General features: G+C 49.4%; 1 protein-coding gene across 5 annotated transcripts in view; it reads left to right on the top strand.

Moving 5' to 3' along the window:
- Nucleotides 1-1,112: 1,112 nt before the first annotated feature.
- Nucleotides 1,113-17,847, top strand: part of SPG21 (SPG21 abhydrolase domain containing, maspardin) — a 23,351-nt gene continuing 6,616 nt past the window's right edge. The window contains exons 1-5 of one of the 5 annotated variants that reach the window (XM_002718070.6): nt 1,115-1,383; nt 6,414-6,500; nt 9,289-9,450; nt 12,499-12,579; nt 14,358-14,503. In XM_002718070.6, coding sequence (XP_002718116.1) covers nt 6,438-6,500; nt 9,289-9,450; nt 12,499-12,579; nt 14,358-14,503 — 452 coding nt within the window. In that variant the 5' untranslated portion in view covers nt 1,115-1,383; nt 6,414-6,437. Of the gene's footprint in view, nt 1,384-2,546; nt 3,691-4,959; nt 5,133-6,413; nt 6,501-9,288; nt 9,451-12,498; nt 12,580-14,357; nt 14,504-17,847 lie in introns of those variants that run through there. The other 4 variants (XM_051822334.3, XM_089310580.1, XM_002718069.6 and 1 more) reach the window with 4 other exon arrangements.

Here is a 17,847-nt window from a genome sequence, read left to right as displayed (position 1 = left end):
GCGGATGTCCCTACCCTAATAAACTTCACTACTTCTACTTTCCACTACTCTGTCTCATGCCTGAATTCTTTCTTGCACGAAGAACCCTGCCATTCTCCAGTAATAATTCCACTCATTAAACTATTCCAAAATCCTCAGGACAGACTCCCAAGGTTAAAGCCTTCCATGGAAGCCTGCTCTACAGAGTGTACACACCTGTGTGGGGCTTACAACAAAGACCAGTTCCCGTGACTGACCCCCACTCCCGAGGAGGTGATTTGGAAATCAGTAGGCGAGGGTGTCATCCTGCTCTTGGGAAATGCGTTGGGGATTTGGTCAAATTCTGGCCTGGAACCCAAGGTTCCTGAGCCAGAGGACAGAGGTCATGACTGAGGATGCAATTTAACTGGAATCTTCCCTGACCTTACTCCCATGGGCAAGGACACAGGCTTTAAGCATATTAGAGAGAGGCACTGAGCAGGGCCTTGCCGCAGGGTCCCTTAAAAGCTCCCAACAGGAAGCCTTCCATGCCATTCACGTGTCATACCCTCCTCCAGTGCAAACCTGGAAATGTTTAACTGGGGAAGGGAGTCCGAGAACAATGACAGTGAAGCCATTCACAGGCCTCCGGGCCTTTAAAGGAAAAGTGCTGACAGAGGCAGGGTGGGAGTCTGTTCCCAGAAATGTCCCACATCGGGAGCACGAGGCTGGAGGCGGGACTCGTGTGGAGACAACGAGGCGTCTGTGCCTGCGCCAAATGGTATATAAAAATACAGAACTTGCCAAGAATAGCCACAGTCCTGTTCCCCAAAACCGGGAACCCAAACGAATCTCCTCAAAGCTTTGCAGGACGGGAGCACGCACGCCAACTGAGCGCAGAAGCAGGTGCCAGACGTCCCCTTCGTCCACGCCCACAACTTCCTCCTGGGTGCCACGTCACACAGGTGACCTAGAGTCGACCCAGAGGAAACCCGGACCTCCCCTACGCCCGCCGCACCGGATGCGGGCTGCCTGGCAGCTCGCAACACTCACAACACCTGCAGTCTCCCACCCGAGTTGCCAGCCCTCCCCGTCGCCATGGCGCCGCCCGCGCCACGCAGCCCCGCCCCTTCCTCGCGACGTGGCCCCGCCCACCTCCGAACCCGGAAGCGGGAGGCTCGAGCCCGCTGAGCCAAGGTTCCGGAGGAGGAGGGAGCGCGACGGCCGAGCTCGCCGAGCCGCGCGCCCCGCCCCTCGGAGGCCGGCCTCCTGCGCGCGCCCCCGCTGCCGGCGGCCCCTGTGGGTCCCGAGCGCTCCCGGCCCCGGCCCGCTCCCGGGCCCAGCCGCCTCCACGGCCCGCCCCAGTGCTGGAGCAAGGAGCTGCCTAGGGCAGGAGGGCCGGGGACGTGGGGGCGGCCACGGCAGGTGAGGGCGGGCAAGGCCCTGGGCCGCGGGGCTGTGGGGGTGTGGCGTGTGTCGGGGCTGTGGGTGGTGGGTGTGTAGCGTGCGCAGCTGCCTCGGCCGGATGTGACTTTGTGAGTGTGAGTGTGATCCCGAGTGGGCCGGTCCATGTGACCATGCACGTGATCGCAGACCCGTGCGCGAGGGAGGTGTTTGTCGTGAGGCCGAGCCTGGGCTCGTGGCGGGGGTGGGCGGTGTGCCTGGGACCCTACCTTTGTGTGGCTGTCACCGTTGGGAGTGGGAGGCCTTGGAGTGGACAGAAGGCTTCCCGGGGACAGACGCCTGCAGACCCATCCTGGTGCTGCGCCGCAGAGCCCAGGAACTTTTCTGTTTTTCCCAGATAACTTTTAAGAACTCTGAACAAAGGCCACTTATTGTGGAGATTGTCCCTCGGCCTGAAAGTGACAGATGCCTTTGTCGTTGCTGATTTTCGGGCCAGGTAGACAGGGAATCAGCAGTCACAGGGCCTCTCCCCTGTTCCTGGGGAGTTACAAGTTAGACACTCTCGCTGTGTCTTTGTCTCCTGGAATGGTCCAGCTCCTATGGGCTGGGCCTGAGGGGTGTGTCCAAGGTTCCAAAAGCTTTTATATACCAAGAGCACAGGAGGAGCTGTCAGAGAAGAGATGTCAGGGAGGCAGCTTTCCCTCCCATGAGGTTTGGCGATGATGAACTAGATTCCTGATGAGAAGCAGAGATCTTTAAAAAAAAAGGGGGGGGGGGTGTCTGTGTACTGATGGGGTGAGGGATGGAGGCGTGTGTTAAGAAGCTCAGAACTCCGGGCCGGCGCCGCGGCTCAGTAGGCTAATCCTCCGCCTGCGGCGCCGGCACACCGGGTTCTAGTCCCGGTCGGGGCGCCGGATTCTGTCCCGGTTGCCCCTCTTCCAGGCCAGCCCTCTGCTGTGGCCAGGGAGTGCAGTGGAGGATGGCCCAGGTGCTTGGGCCCTGTACCCCATGGGAGACCAGGAAAAGCACCTGGCTCCTGGCTCCTGCCATCGGATCAGCGCGGTGCGCCGGCCGCGGCGGCCATTGGAGGGTGAACCAACGGCAAAGGAAGACCTTTCTCTCTGTCTCTCTCTCTCACTGTCCACTCTGCCTGTCAAAAAAAAATAAAAAATAAAAAAAAAAAGAAGCTCAGAACTCCATGCTGTAGTGCTTGGTTTTTTTGTTTTTTTGTTGTTGTTGTTTTGTTTTGTTTTTTTTTTTTGCTTGTTTGTTTGACAGGCAGAGTGGATAGTGCGAGAGAGAGAGAAAGGTCTTCCTTTTGCCGTTGGTTCACCCTCCAATGGCCACCGCGGCCAGCGCGCTGTGGCCGGCGCATCGCGCTGATCTGAAGCCAGGAGCCAGGTGCTTCTCCTGGTCTCCCATGGGGTGCAGGGCCCAAGCACTTGGGCCATCCTCCACTACCTTCCCGGGCCACAGCAGAGAACTGGCCTGGAAGAGGGGCAACCGGGACAGAATCTGGCGCCCCGACCGGGACTAGAACCCGGTGTGCTGGTGCCACAGGCGGAGGATTAGCCTACTGAGCCGCGGCGCCGGCATGTAGTGCTTGGTTTTGCTGGTATTAATTGGGACAGGTCGCCCTCATGTAGAACAGCCATAGATTGAGATAAAGGATCAAAGACCTTGGACTAGCACAGCCGGGTGTGTGGTTGCAACACTTGTAAAAGCAGCTTCGTGGGCTGTAAACTGGCAGAGTGTGAGGCCCCCCCAAGACAAGCTCGCACCCTGACCTGGCAGTGTGACTGTGCAGCAGCTCCACGCCAGCGAGGACGGGGTCCCGGACACCCGGTGCCCTTAGGGGAGAGTGAGGCTGTCATCGCCGAGGCCTTTCCCTGCCAGCCAGAGCAGGTGCGTTTGTTTCTGTGAAAAACTCAGTCATGGGCGATGGAACCCGTGTTGCGCTCACCGTCCACATTCTTTCTGCCTTAATCCTGACCCGTTTGGTCACCATCTCAGCCAGCCTTCTTCGCCGTCTTGGAAAGTGTGCCCCTCGATGGGTGAAAGAAAGCCAGGGGAACAGACCTTCCTTGTCAGACTGCTCAGCGGCTGTCCCTTGCGGAAGTGAGCTTTTCTTCACCTGGACGTCAGTTGGTCAATTGCAGCATTTGGTATCTGTCTCCCCTTTCATGTACTGCCAGACTAGCACAAGTGTTAAAATCACTTGTCGCCACAAAAATGTAGTCCCAGCTGAGTGCAGTCGCTCGGTCCGGCAAGGTTAGTTATAACTTGTTGTAATCGGGCGGTGGCCGCGAATTCTCCTGAGGACTGTTGGTAAGGAGCATCTTCCCACCTGCTGCTCTGGAGAGAAGTGGATGAGTGAGTGAGTCGGTGGGCTGTGTGAGAGTATGTGGATATGTGAGGTAGTTTGGTTTGCGCCCTGCAGCTGATTCCAAAACTGAATATTGTGTTCTACCCCTGGTTTGATGACTAGAAGCAATCTTTCAAGCTTTAAAAGATGAAGTATTTAGGGGATATGAGAATGTGGCCTGTCTGTCCAGGGAGAAAGTATTCCAGAATTAACTGTGTGGTTGTTCTTTCTGTTAAAAGTAGTAACCAGCTTAGAGGAAGGCTGTAGTTAAAATGGCTTAGTATTTGTTTGTTTGAGAGAGACAGAGAGCGAGCTTCCATCCACTGGTTAACTTCCTGAATGCCACAAGCTACTGGAGCTGGGCCAAGGTGAAGCCCGGAGCCAGGAACACAATCCAGACCTCTCACATGGGTGGCAGTAACCCCGTTACTTGAGCCGTCACCGCTGCCCCCCAGGGTCTGCATTGGTGGGAACCTGGAGTCAGGAACCAGAGCCGGGAAGTGCACCAGTGGGGGCACGTGGCTGTCTTACCCACTGGGTAATAGCCTGCCCCTATTTTTTTTTTTAACATGTTAGTATTTAAGATAACATAGATGCACACAAAAAGATTGTCTTTATTCCAGTGTGAATAATTACATCTATACACACTTTGAGCGTAAGACTGGCAATTTGTTAGTACTTCAGGCAAATTACAATTTTCACACTTTTCTAAAAGTGCCGTGTTAGCTTTGAGAGACTGTTACTCCAGTGTCAGGGTCGTGAAGAGTCTACGTTGGCTGTGTCCTTGGGGTTCACTCTAGAACCCCACAGGTAACAGTGGAGGCTCCTGTGTCCTGTGTTGCTGAGGGAGCAGGCCTGGTTGGCCCACAAGGAGGAAGGAGCTCCTTCGACTTTGGGATCCCCTGCTGCTGGCCGGTCCTTGGTCAGCCCAGGCTGGCCCCTGAGTAGCGGACATGGTACAGATCAGCAGGCGAGTCCTCCCACACAGAGGAGCGGGATTCCTCGTGTGTCAGTAAGAGTCTGCAGCAGGGAACTATAATCCAGGTTCCTCTTGGGACGTAACAATGGCTGAGCACACCTGAAGATGCCCATCCAGTCCAGAGCTCCCAGACGCCAATGCTGGGAGGAACTCTAGGATGACCTTGCTCCTTCTCCTTGGGGTGTAGTCATTCACTTGCTCAGCGGGTAACGCCTGCTCCGTACCAAGCACTGTCCTGCGCTTTTCAGGGCACCGTGGTGAAGCAGAGATAGAAAGCGAGCCCAGAGACAGTCGTGACTTTATGTGAGGTCACAAAGCTTTATAAAAGCCGGAGATAACTAAGCTTCCAACAAAAGACCACACGTTTTTTCTGATCATATCAATACGAATGGCAGACTTGCCTGTGTTTTGCCTTAAGAGCTACAGGTGAGTTTTTAAAGTTAACGTGCATCAGAGTAAGATATGGCATATCAGGAAGCAGGCATGCTTAGTCTTCCCATAACTCTGTTTGCTGTCATCAGGAGCTCCTTATTAACAAGGATTCATAAGATATTATCAGAGGTAGGTGCTGGTGCTGCAGCAGGCGGGTGGCGGTGGAAGACTGCCCTGGGCCTGGCCACACAGTAGCCCTGTGGCCTCGGGGAGTGGCCTCAAGGAAGTCTGCAGCTCTCTAGACCAGCCTCCTCTTCAGGAGGGAACAAGGGGGCTGGACTTAGGAGTTGCATAGATAATAGCATTTCACAAGCCGCTTTTGGTAGTTTTAGTAGATAATGACAAGGTGAGAGTGGCCTGTTTCCTCGCTTTTCAAGAATTGTCGATATTGTGGGGAGCAATCCGGACTGGACTGAGTTACTGGAATTAAGACTTATTCTATGCATCTGCTCTCCTCTGTGGGGAGCAGCTCGGACTAGACTGAGTTACTGGAATTAAGACTTATTCTATGCATCTGCTCTCCTACAGTATGGCGCTGGGGGAGGAGAAAACAGCTTCTACCCAGCTGCCTCCAGTTCAACCAATAAACTGTAGGACCTACTCCTGATTGGAGGAGAGCAGCGTACTCGGCGTGTGGGCAGCCGAGTCGGGATTGGCAGAGAAGGACTATAAAGGAGGAGAGAGACGGCATGCACCAGGAACATCTATGGGAAACATCTAAGGGGAACACCTGTGCAGCCTCCAGAGAGCCGGCCGGCGGTGTGCCGCTCCCCTGCGGAAGTGGGGAATGCGGCCAGGGGGAACTGCCCTTCCACGGAGGTGGAAGGGATAGTAGCCAACCCGGGAAGAACCAGCAGCAAACCCGGGGAGGGCCGAGCAGATGAAAGAACAGCGCAGGGTTCTGTGTTGCTCCTCCACGAAGAGGGGGAGCGACATAATGGGGCCGTGACTCGGATATGAAGCCCAGGCAGGGTTTAGTGTCGTTCCCCCATGAAGACGGGGAGCGACATAATGGTGCCGTGACTCGGATAGGAAACCCAGGACGGATAGGAAACCTAGCTCGGATATGAAGCCTAGGCAGGACTCTGTGTTGCTCCTCCACGAAGAGGGGGAGCGACATAATGGTGCCGTGACTCGGATATGAAGCCCAGGCAGGGTTTAGTGTCGTTCCCCCATGAAGACGGGGAGCGACAGATATGGCTAGCCCAGACTGTACATTTAGTTCTGATGTGAACATGGCTTCTTGACGTGAAACATCACCTGCTTTTATTTCAGGGTTCACCTCCATTTCAGCTGATCATGGGAGAGATTAAAGTCTCTCCTGATTATAACTGGTTTAGAAGTACAGTTCCCCTTAAAAAGGTATGTATGGTTTTACTGCACCTCTTATTTGCAAGATCTTGTATTGTTTTTGTGTGTGATTTAGATGTTATGCTTTAGTAGCATTTGAGATAAAGGTTATTGCCAAATATCGTGCCTTTGGGTTCCCTGTCACATACAGTGAGCTTTTAAGACTCGTTTAAGAGTAGGAGCAGGTCTAACTCATTATTTAGAATTGCTTCTACATATGCGACAAGCAGGTATAACCTAGTGGAAAGCTTAGTCAGATGCTGTCCTCATTCCCAGATTTCAGGTTCCCAGTGGACCCCATGAAGGAGTTTCTCTTTGCCATGGTCTGCTCACCACTCATTCACTAGAAACCTTATTTGGCAGGGACACCCACAAACCCTAAACCCTCCTGTTGGGGTTTAACTGTCAATGCTGAGCCCAAACAAATCCTAAATGTTTGGGGATCACACCAAAGACTGTTCAAGTACCAGAGTAACATCTTTGCTAATTCTCTTTGAGCAGTTAGAACCCTAGGATCTTAAGAGCTTTCATGTCTGTTATAATCAGTAGACAGCTATGGAAGTGTCAGGCAGGTTTGAGCTAATAACAAAATTCCACTCCATACAGAAATCCAAGGTACAGTTCTCCAGAGGGAGACGGCATGCCTCACATATACCTGGTGCTGTTGTGGGAACTCCCAGATATTTTGTTCTTTCAACAGTTTAACAGGGTGGATGGTACTGTGCTCACTTCACAGATGAGAAAAAGCAAAGCTCATAGGGTTAATTAGCATGTTAAAGGTCAAAGTCTGGTAGAATCTGGACTGAAATCAGAGACTTTGGCTTCTTAGGCAGGAGCACATGGGCTGTTTGCTAAGGGCACCTCCCCTTCCTTTTTGTTGCTGAGGAGACTGCAGCCCATGCTAGCAGGAGAGCTGCCCACCCCCCACCCCCAGCCCCTCTACCATGCTCCCTCCCTGCCTGGAACTCCTGGGCTCCTCCTGGTGGACTCACTCCCTCAGTGAGCTGGAAACCAGACCCCACATAACGCAAACGCAAGCGCTCAGAGGATGTGATGTTCTCCAGTTGCCAGGTCAGTGTGGACCGTAGGTTGTGATAGGTTTGCTTAAAATCTCATCGTGCTGGAGTCTGAATTGTCAAGCAGATCTGTGTTTGCTAAAGGAAGTCTGACAGGATGATCTTCAAGGAGCTCGGACAGAGTCGAGGTAATAAACACATTGAAGTATTTATGGATTCTGTTTGGAACATCCGCTGCGGTACATATTATCTGCCTGGTTTTCTTCAAAATTTGATTATTGAATTAATTTCCCAGAGAGTTTTAGAGCTATGAGTATCTTACATGATTTTCTCACTCCAAGACTAGGTTGTATCATGTGTACTGTCAAAGGTCGGGGAGAGCTTTTTAACCACGGTCACAGTGTCAAAAAACACAAAGGCAGAAACGCGACTGGCAAATACGAAGGGCAGAAACGGGAGAAGTTGTTGTCACCATCTGTGACCCTCTGCAGCCCAGAAGGGGATCAGTAGTCTCTCTTGACTTTGCCTCGCTCCATTTGTCTGCTCCCCGCAATGCTAGTGCTCTGTTGGTTGTACCGCCGTCCCCAGTGTGATGCCAGGGAGTTCAGAGCCCTGCCAGCCAGGAGCTCTCCCACTTGGAGCCTTTGAGGTTTTTAGTATAAAACTAGGATAAGTACTGATTTGCATTGGCAAATGCTCACGCAGCAAATAGTAATAGTGGCTAACACTTACAGATCACTTAGTGTCTGCTGGGTGCTGTGCTGAGCACTGGCTTACCTGAGTTCATTCTTGCTCATCTTTGCCCCCACTCGGCTAAGAACTATAAAATCGGGAGGATTCTGATTCCTTCCTCTCATCCCCACCTCCTTTCCCCCCAAATCCGGGTTTTCCCTGCACTTACTCCCTACCCCAACTCAGTGGGTTGAAGCATTCTGACAACGCACCCCTACTCCCACCCCCACCCCGTTCATGCTCTGACCCTGCTGATCCCAGCGAGTTCACAGCACCAGAGGACGACTCTGTAAACTGCCCCCCTGCGTGTACAGACACACACACACACACACACAGAACAACACTGCAAATGGCCATCCTGCATGTACAGACACACCCACACACAGAACAACACTGCAAATGGCCCCCCTGCATGTACAGACACACACACCCACACACAACAACACTGCAAATGACCCTTCTGCATGTACACACACACACAGAACACTGCAAATGGCCCTCCTGCATGCGCACACACACACACACACAGAACAACACTGCAAATGGCCCTCCTGCATGTACAGACACACACACCCACACACAACAACACTGCAAATGACCCTTCTGCATGTACACACACACACAGAACAGCACTGCAAATGGCCCTCCTGCATGCGCACACACACACACACACAGAACAACACTGCAAATGGCCCTCCTGTTTGCATACACACACACACACACACACACCCATGAAGAATAGGGAAGAGAGATGAGGTGCTGTGTGCAGAGTTTACTGTTTGTGGTAAACAAAATCGATTTCCTGTTATGGATAGAAAGGAAAATTAAAAAGTGAGAGAAAAAGCAGCTGTTTGGAAGATTTTAAAGCAGTTCTGTGGAATGTGATCTCACTGAAGAAAGAAAAGGAGACCAAAGTGGTTTATTTTGCCCCCTAATCTGCTGCGATCCCCAGGTCACCTCGTATTAAAGTTGTCTGTGAAGCTGTGGTATAAAATGACAGCATCCAGACCACATCTGAAGGACTGCGTGTTTCCTTATAACTTTCCCTGCAGATTATCGTGGACGATGACGACAGTAAGATCTGGTCGCTGTATGATGCGGGCCCTCGGAGTATCAGGTGTCCTCTCATATTCCTCCCCCCTGTCAGCGGGACTGCAGATGTGTTCTTCCGGCAAATTTTGGCTTTGACCGGATGGGGTTACCGGGTAATAGCTGTAAGTATTAATGCTTCAGTATTAATGCTTCAGTATTAAAATTTTGTGAGTTTTGTCCTTTTGCTTTTAATTTCTTAAATATTTATTTGAAAGGCAGAGTTACAGAGAGAGAGAGAGATCTTTTGTCCACTGGTTCACTCCCCAGATGGCCAAACAGCCAAGGCTGGGCCAGGCTGAAGCCAGGAGCTTCTTCTGGGTCTCCCACATGGGTGGCAGGGCCCCAAACACATGGGCCATCTTCTGCTGCTTTTCCAGATGCATTAGCGGGGAGCTGGATTGGAAGAGGGGCAGCTGAGACTACCGGTGCCCATATGGGATGCCGCCACTCCAGGTGGTGTCTTTACCCACTGCACCACAGCGCAGGCCCCCCTTTTGTTTTTGATCAGCTGTAGTCATGGGATTTTTTTTTTCTTTTTAATCCAGATGAAGCATTTGGAAAGCAGCTGGTGTGTGCACACAGGGGCCGGGCCTCTGTCAGCAGCTTTCTCAGCAACCCCCTCACACACGTTCTCTCCTGACCCTCAGTATAGCTCCGCGTGGCTGCACGCATTTTGTCCTTGTTTATAGATGAGGAATCTGACATCTTCTAAGTTAATCTTTCACCTTCAAGGTGAAGTTCATGAATTAGCCCATATCCTTAGCATTTAGTTAAGAAGATTTTTGTTTCCAATTTTATAGCTGAGTTTGGTCTAAATCTAGTTTCCTGTGAATTATTCTGGAATCTCCTTCTCTGGGGGAAAGGTGTCTTTGGGGAAGGCACTGATGTGTGAGACAAATGTCTGTCCCTGCTGTGTAACATCACAGGTTGGTTAGAAGCTTGGCCACCCACTTCTGAGGGAGGAGAGTCTCTAGCTTTGGAGCTACTGGGACCTGACATATTAGCATACAGTCAGCACTCCCTGTGGGGGTGTTGCTGGCAGACATGTTATTTACCGTCTAAAGGAGAGAAAGAGTGGGTCAGAGCTCTTCTCTTGGAAGGTATCCCAGGATTGTCCTGGGGTTGCCACCAACGGTGAGCCACACAGAACATCCAGTTCCGCAGCCTGAGAAAACCGGCCTCACCAGCAGTGCCCGCCGCCTCCCCCGCGGGTCCTGTCTTCTCTGGCTGACCTCCAGTTTCTTTTTTTTTTTATTTTATTTTATTTTATTTTATTATTTTTTTTTTTTGACAGGCAGAGTGGACAGTGAGAGAGAGAGAGACAGAGAGAAAGGTCTTCCTTTGCCGTTGGTTCACCCTCCAATGGCCGCCGCGGCCGGCGCACCGCGCTGATCCGATGGCAGGAGCCAGGAGCCAGGTGCTTTTCCTGGTCTCCCATGGGGTGCAGGGCCCAAGCACCTGGGCCATCCTCCACTGCGCTCCCTGGCCACAGCAGAGAGCTGGCCTGGAAGAGGGGCAACCGGGACAGAATCCGGCGCCCCGACCGGGACTAGAACCCTGTGTGCCGGCGCCGCTAGGCGGAGGATTAGCCTAGTGAGCCGCGGCGCCGGCCAACCTCCAGTTTCTTTAACTGCTCCTCCTATGACTTGGAGTCTGCAGTCCGATCCTCCTGCCCTCCAGGTTTCCAGTGGGTCACGTGCAGCGCTCTAGGAGTGCAGGGAGGTAGCGGTCCTCATCCCATGGTCCTTCCTTCGCAGGGCATTGCGAACGCTGAGAGCCTGGCTGTCAGTCCACACTAGCTCTGGCCCTCTACTGGGTATTTCTTCATTGCCCTAAGCTGCTTGATGTGAGCGTTTCCTGTTTCATTAGCCAGATACTCAATCACAAAAAGGCTAACAGTGTTTTTAAAATTGTCATCAGGATTTGATCAGATTGCTCAACCCAATGACATTTTGAAATTTATTAGATATTGGTTAATAGCTAGCATGCTGTTAAAGTGCATGGATCATTTCTTAAAATTTTGGGGGATCATTGTAGTTGCACATGCAATTGTACAAAGTAGTACAGAGAAATCTCTCTTATGCTTTGCCCAGCTTCTTTCAGTGGTAACACGTTGTAAAACGATATACAAGACTACAACCAGGATACTGACATTAATACAAGCCACAGTCTTATTCAGATTTCCCTGGTTTTACTTCTACCCAGTTTGTGTGTGTGTGTGTGTGTGTGCACCCGTGCATGTGTGTATCAAATTGCATACAATTTTGTCCCCTATTTAGGGCATAGGTATTTTTTAAATGAAAGCCTTCATTAAAAGATCATCCCTGGGGCCAGCTGTGGCTCAGCAAGTTACGCCAGTGCCTGTGATGCTAGCATCCCATATAGGGCCAGTGTAGGGCCCGGCTGCTTCACCAAAGTAGTGCAGGTTGGCCCAAGTGCCCGGGCTCCTGCCACCCACCTGGGAGGGCTGGGTAGAGTTCCTGGTTCCTGGCTTCCACCTGGCCCGGCCCCAGCAGTCGCGCCATTTGGGGAGTAAACCAGAGAATGGAATCAGTCTTTCTCCCTCTCTTTTTATTTCTCTCTAACTGCCTTGCAAGTGAAAAAATAAATAAATCTTTTTAAAAAATAGGCTAGTTAGGGTCAACTTTCATCCTTTTGTGGTCATAAATTAAAGTACAAGCAGTCAGATAGAATGACCAAGTCAGTTAAAAGAAGAACAGTTTTATTGAACATCCCCTTAAAGAAGTGCTGCCAAAAAAAGAGCTCTCCACAGAGCAGATTTTGTTTCCAGTTCTGCGGAGCCACAACTCAGGGTGAAATTGGATTTAAGGGAAAGCAGAATTTCTCTGCTTGCATGGGTTCTGCTCTATTCACCCTTGAACCTCAGACTTTCTCCGCTATTTGGAAAGCAAATTGATATAAATTGAAATTATTATTCACATAATATCGCTACGGTATACTTAATTTTTACCCTTAAATTTTGATCTGTTGAGTAAAGTGTGAATTATGAAGTTAAGTAGAAAGTGAGAGCCTATTTTCACATATTTTGCACAAGGAACAGAGCTTGAATAAATAAGAAATTCTATATGTAAGCTCTACATTTTTCAGATACATATGAGTTGTGTTGTACCTTTACAGTTTTTACAGTAAATTTAAAAATATTATTTCAGTTGCAGTATCCAGTTTATTGGGACCATCTTGAATTTTGTGATGGATTCAGAAAACTTTTAGATCATTTGCAGTTGGACAAAGTGAGTATCCTGAGATGAATTAGCTGTGCATGTCTTAATGCAGCATTTGTATTGTAAAGCCTCATGTTCTCTTTCTTTTATCTTTTTAATGACAACTTTATTGCAATAAATGCACATTTTGCCCTTTTAAAGTATACAATGCAGTGTTTTTCAAAAATATTCCTAGATATGTACAGTCATCACTAAAGTCAATTTTAGAATATTTTTGGGGGGCTGGCACTGTAGCATAGCGGGTAAAGCCTCCACCTGTGGCGCCAGCATCCCATATGGGCACTGACTTGAGTCCCAGCTGTTCCACTTCCAATTCAGCTCTCTGCTATGGCCTGGGAAAACAATAGAGCATGGCTCGAGTCCTGAACCTCTGCACCAACGTGGGAGACCTGGAGGAGGCTCCTGGCTCCTGGCGTCGGGTCGGCTCTGCTCTGGCCACTGCGGCCATCTGGGGAGTGAGCCAGTGGATGGAAGACCCCTCTCTCTGCCTCTGCCTCTCTGTAACTCTGCCTTTCAAATAAATAAAAAAATATTTTTTTTATGAAAAAGGACATTGTGTCACCCAAGAAAGAAACTCCATATTCATCAGCAGTCACTCCCCGTCTTCTGTCCACCTCGCCCTGCAACCTAATCTACTTTCTATATCTATGCAGTTGTCTGTTCTGGATATTTTACGTAAAGAGCATCATATGATATGTGGTCTTTTGTGACTGCCTTTGCTTGTATAACATGCATCCATGTTATGGCACGAATCAGTACTTCATCCCGCTTTGTGGCTAAATAGCAGGTACACGAACAGACCACACTTCACCATCACTTGACACTCGTCTGGGTTGTTTCCAGTTTTTGGGGAGTGTGGATAAGGCTGCTGTGGGCATCTGTGTGCAGAATTTTGTGACAGTACATTCAGTTGTCTCAGGTATGCACTTGAATTTGAAATTATTGAAACATAGTTTTTTTTTTCTCTCTCTCTCATTTTTATTTTCATTTTATCTGAAAGGTAGAGAGATGGAAAGATAGAGGTAAGCAGAATAAGATCTTCCATCCATTTGTTCACACCTCAAATGCTGCAACAGCCAGGGTGGGGCCAGGCTGGAGCCAGGAGTCTGGAATGCCGTCCAGGTCTCCCATGTGGGTAGCAGGGACCCAACTACTTAAGCCATCATATGCTGCCTCCCAGGGTGCATGTTAGCAGGCAGCTGCATAAGTGGAGGAGCTAGGACTTGAACCCAGGCACTGCTATAGGGGGTGCAGGCATCTCAAATGGTGACTTAATTGCTGCACCAAATGCCCAACCCTGAATTACAGTTTTCTTAAACATAAGCTACTAAGTGGTTTCAGTTTCTAATGCAGTTTGTGGATATTATTTTTAAGCTTATATTAACTTGGATGCACAGTTGTATTATTTCTTGATGGGGGTATGTAAGTTGCATATAAATGGTGTGTTTCCTAAATTTCTAACTGCCACAGGTAAAAGGTTACTTCAAAAAGTTCATGGAAAATGGAATTAGAAAATAAGTTTATTTTGGTGCAAAAAATTGAAATCCACAAACAATACATATTGTGAAAAACTATACATGGATTTCAGAATTTCTTTGCACCAAAATAAACTTCACATTTAATTCCCCACTTCCAATAACTTTTTGAGGTACTCGTGTGTTTCAGTCTGTTGACTAGTGATGACATTATGTTCTGTGGGTTGTAATAATTGAAGCAACTCTTTTTAAGTACTCATGTTCAGGATTGATTGGTATTTTAGGATCTGCCTTATGTTTGTTTATAATTAGGTTCATCTTTTTGGGGCTTCTTTGGGAGGCTTTTTGGCCCAGAAATTTGCTGAATATACTCACAAGTCTCCCAGAGTCCATTCCCTCATCCTCTGCAATGCCTTCAGTGACACGTCTATCTTTAACCAGACTTGGACCGCAAACAGGTGAGAACGTAAACATCAATCCAGAAATGCTTGCTGCTTTTGTTCAGTGGAATTTTGAAAATGCTGACTTTGGGGGTTTTTAGTGCAATAGAGAGGGAAGACTCATATCACCTTCTATCTTCTGAAACTCTCCTGGCCTTTAAAATGAGAAACACTCGCCTTTGAGGAAAGAAAAGAGTTGTGTGAGTTCTAATTTCAACTATCTCCGTTACTCTGAATCATCATCTAATACACTTTTTTTTTGACAGGCAGAGTGGACAGTGAGAGAGAGAGAGAGACAGAAAGAAAGGTCTTCCTTTGCCGTTGGTTCACCCTCTAATGGCCACCGCGGCCAGCGCACCGCGCTGATCCTATGGCAGGAGCCAGGTACTTCTCCTGGTCTCCCATGGGGTGCAGGGCCCAAGGACTTGGGCCATCCTCCACTGCACTCCCTGGCCACAGCAGAGAGCTGGCCTGGAAGAGGGGCAACCGGGACAGAATCCGGCGCCCTGACTGGGACTAGAACCCAGTGTGCCGGCGCCGCAAGGCGGAAGACTAGCCTAGTGAACCGCGGCGCCGGCCACATTTTTTTTGAAGATTTTATTTATTTATTTGAAAGTCAGAGTTACACAGAGAGAGGAGAGGCAGAGAGAGAGGTCTTCCATCCATTGGTTCACTCCCCAGTTGGCCGCAATGGCCTGAGCTATGCCCATCCTAAGCCAGGAGCTAGGAGCCTCCTCCAGGTCTCCCATGCAGGTGCAGGGGCCCAAGGACTTGGGCCATCCTCTACTGCTTTCCCAGGCCACAGCAGAGAGCTGGATCGGAAGTGGAGCAGCCAGGTTTTGAACCGGCACCCATATGGGATGCTGGCATCTCAGGCCAGGGTATTAACCCGCTGTACTACAGCGTTGGCCCGTCTAATACACATTTACATGCTTTTTCTGTTCTCCTCAGTGCTCCTGTGTAACTGAATGGCGGTCTGCTTGTCCCACTTACTGTTTGTTTGTTTTAAAGAATTATTTTATTTATTTGAAAGACAGAGTTACAGAGAGAGGTAGAGCCAGAGAGAGAGAATGAGAAGTCTTCCATTCTGCTGGTTCACTCCCCAGATGAATTCAATGACCCAAGCTGAGCCAATTTGAAGCTAAGAACCAGGAGCCTCCGCTGGGTCTCCAACACAGGTGCAGGAGCTCAACGACCTGGGCCATCTTCCACTGCCTTCCCAGGCCATAGCAGAGAGCCGGATCGGAAGAGAAGCAGCCAGGACTTGAACTGGCACCCATAGACGATGCCGGCACTGCAGGCTGGGGCACCATTGCACCACAGTGCTGGCCCCCTCACTTAGTGTTTTGTGTTAAACTTTTGAGCATCACCTGACACAATTTTCCTGGGCACTTGGCTTTCCCTGTGTCTCATGTTCCACTGTAAATCGGGTACACATTAGTCTTCTCCCTTTGTTTCCTGGGTTCCTTCTTTGAGATGTGTTCCCATTCTGAAGACGGGGGCACTTAGTCCCTCAGCGGCTGCACTTGGTGTCACTCTGTTCCTCAGAAGGGCGGGCGTGCAGCAGCAGGGCGCCTGTCTCCTGGATAGGTGTCCAGTGGGTCACTGAAGCTGGCTTTGTGTGTGCGTCTGTCACTGCCAGCAGGCTCAGCCCTGCCCTAAAAAAGCCCAGCGATAAATGCATCTCTGTGATCAGGTTCGTTTTCAAATACTGTTACAAGGAGACATTGTTTTCATGGTATTCACAGTTTAAAAATTTTTTTTATTTTGTAATTTTTTAAGGTGAACACATTCCATGTATTTCATATAGACAGATTTAGGAGCCTGGTGATACTTCCCACCCTACCCTTTCTCCTGCTCACATTTTTATAACTTTGCAGTCTGATATTTTTGTTTTATTTTATTATTTAAAAAATTCATTTAAGAAGCAGACAGACAAAGACAAGACAAATAGAGCTGCCGGCTGCTGATTCACTCCCCAGGTGCCCACAACAGCCAGGGCTGGAGCCAGGAGCTGGGAACTCATGCCAGCTCTCCCACACGGGTGGCAGGGAGTCAACTATTTGAGCCGTCCCAGCCACCTGCCAGGGTCTGCACTGCTGGGGAACTGGAATCAGGAAGCAGAGCTGGGAGTCCAGCCCAGGCGCTCGGGTGTGGGCCATGGCATTTCAAGCAGCATCTTGATCACTAAGCGAATGCCCGCGCTACCCTGGTGTCTCAGAACTTTTCCTGCGGTGCTCTCAGGAGTTGATTTTCTCAGTTCTGCTGCAGCTTATATACGTTAGCTGCGTGCAGATACTTCGCTTCCAGATGATAAAATCAAGCTCACTGGTTATTTTGATGGTGTTTATTTTTCCAATAACAGAAGAACAGAGTACCATGACTGTCCTCACTTCATTGCTGCTTTTGCATATCAGCTGCTTTTTATTAAACATGTGAGCACTTAGTAAGAGCTACACACTGAGATACAGGGGTGAGCAGAGCCAGCAGGGTCATCCTTCTCAGGGTGTACATAGCCATCGTTGCCATTAAAAGATAAACTGGGGTATAGTGGGTAAAGCTGCCGCCTGCGATGCTGGAATCCCATGTGAGTGCCGGTTTGAGTCCCAGCTGCTCCACTTCTGATCCAGCTCCCTACTAATGTGCCTGGGAAAGCAGTGGAAGATGGCCCACATGCTCCATGCTCCCTGCACCTGCATGGGAGACCCAGAAGCTCCTGACTCCTGACTTCTGACCAGTTCAGCTCTGCCTGTTGCAGCCGCCTGCGGAGTGAACCAGCAGATGGAAGACTTCTCTGTCTCTCTCTCTCTTAACTACCTTTCAAAAAAAAAAAAAAAAAAAAAAAAGATAAACCAGTAGAGGTGGGAGAAAACTTGGAGAGTTGACTGGAAGATGGTTCAGTGATCCTTGGGAGGGCAGCTCAGCTTCCAGCAAGGCCATTCTAATGAGAGTTAGCATCAAGATGTCTGCACCACGATACATCAGTGTAGTTAGGGAAATTAGCGTTTATCCTCCATAATGACTCGTTTTGAAATTAATAGAATAAGTATCAGTTAAAGATCATGTACAGAAATCCATAGAGATCAAATTGCCTTGAATTAGGCTCATTGAATATAATGGTAGCAAATTTTGGGAGGCGGAGTAACTTTCATTTGGTATTTTGAAATGATTTGAAGTATCAATCAAAAGGTGACATCAACCAGAAAGCAAGAATATTTCTCTTAATACTACTTTTTCCAAAGGAAGTGGTTTAACACAGTTAGAAAAAAAATCTTGGAGTCACAAGACTATCTCGGTAAAGGCCTCTGGAGATATTGCTAATAATTATTCTAAATTATCAAGTAAAATTTCATTAAAATGTA

Source organism: Oryctolagus cuniculus, chromosome 12 (assembly GCF_051225735.1).
Source record: "Oryctolagus cuniculus isolate XC-2025 breed Fujian yellow rabbit chromosome 12, ASM5122573v1, whole genome shotgun sequence".
Lineage (NCBI taxonomy): Eukaryota > Metazoa > Chordata > Mammalia > Lagomorpha > Leporidae > Oryctolagus > Oryctolagus cuniculus.
The sequence above is the reverse complement of the archived record's forward strand: the minus strand, read 5'-3'. Positions and strand labels throughout refer to the sequence as shown.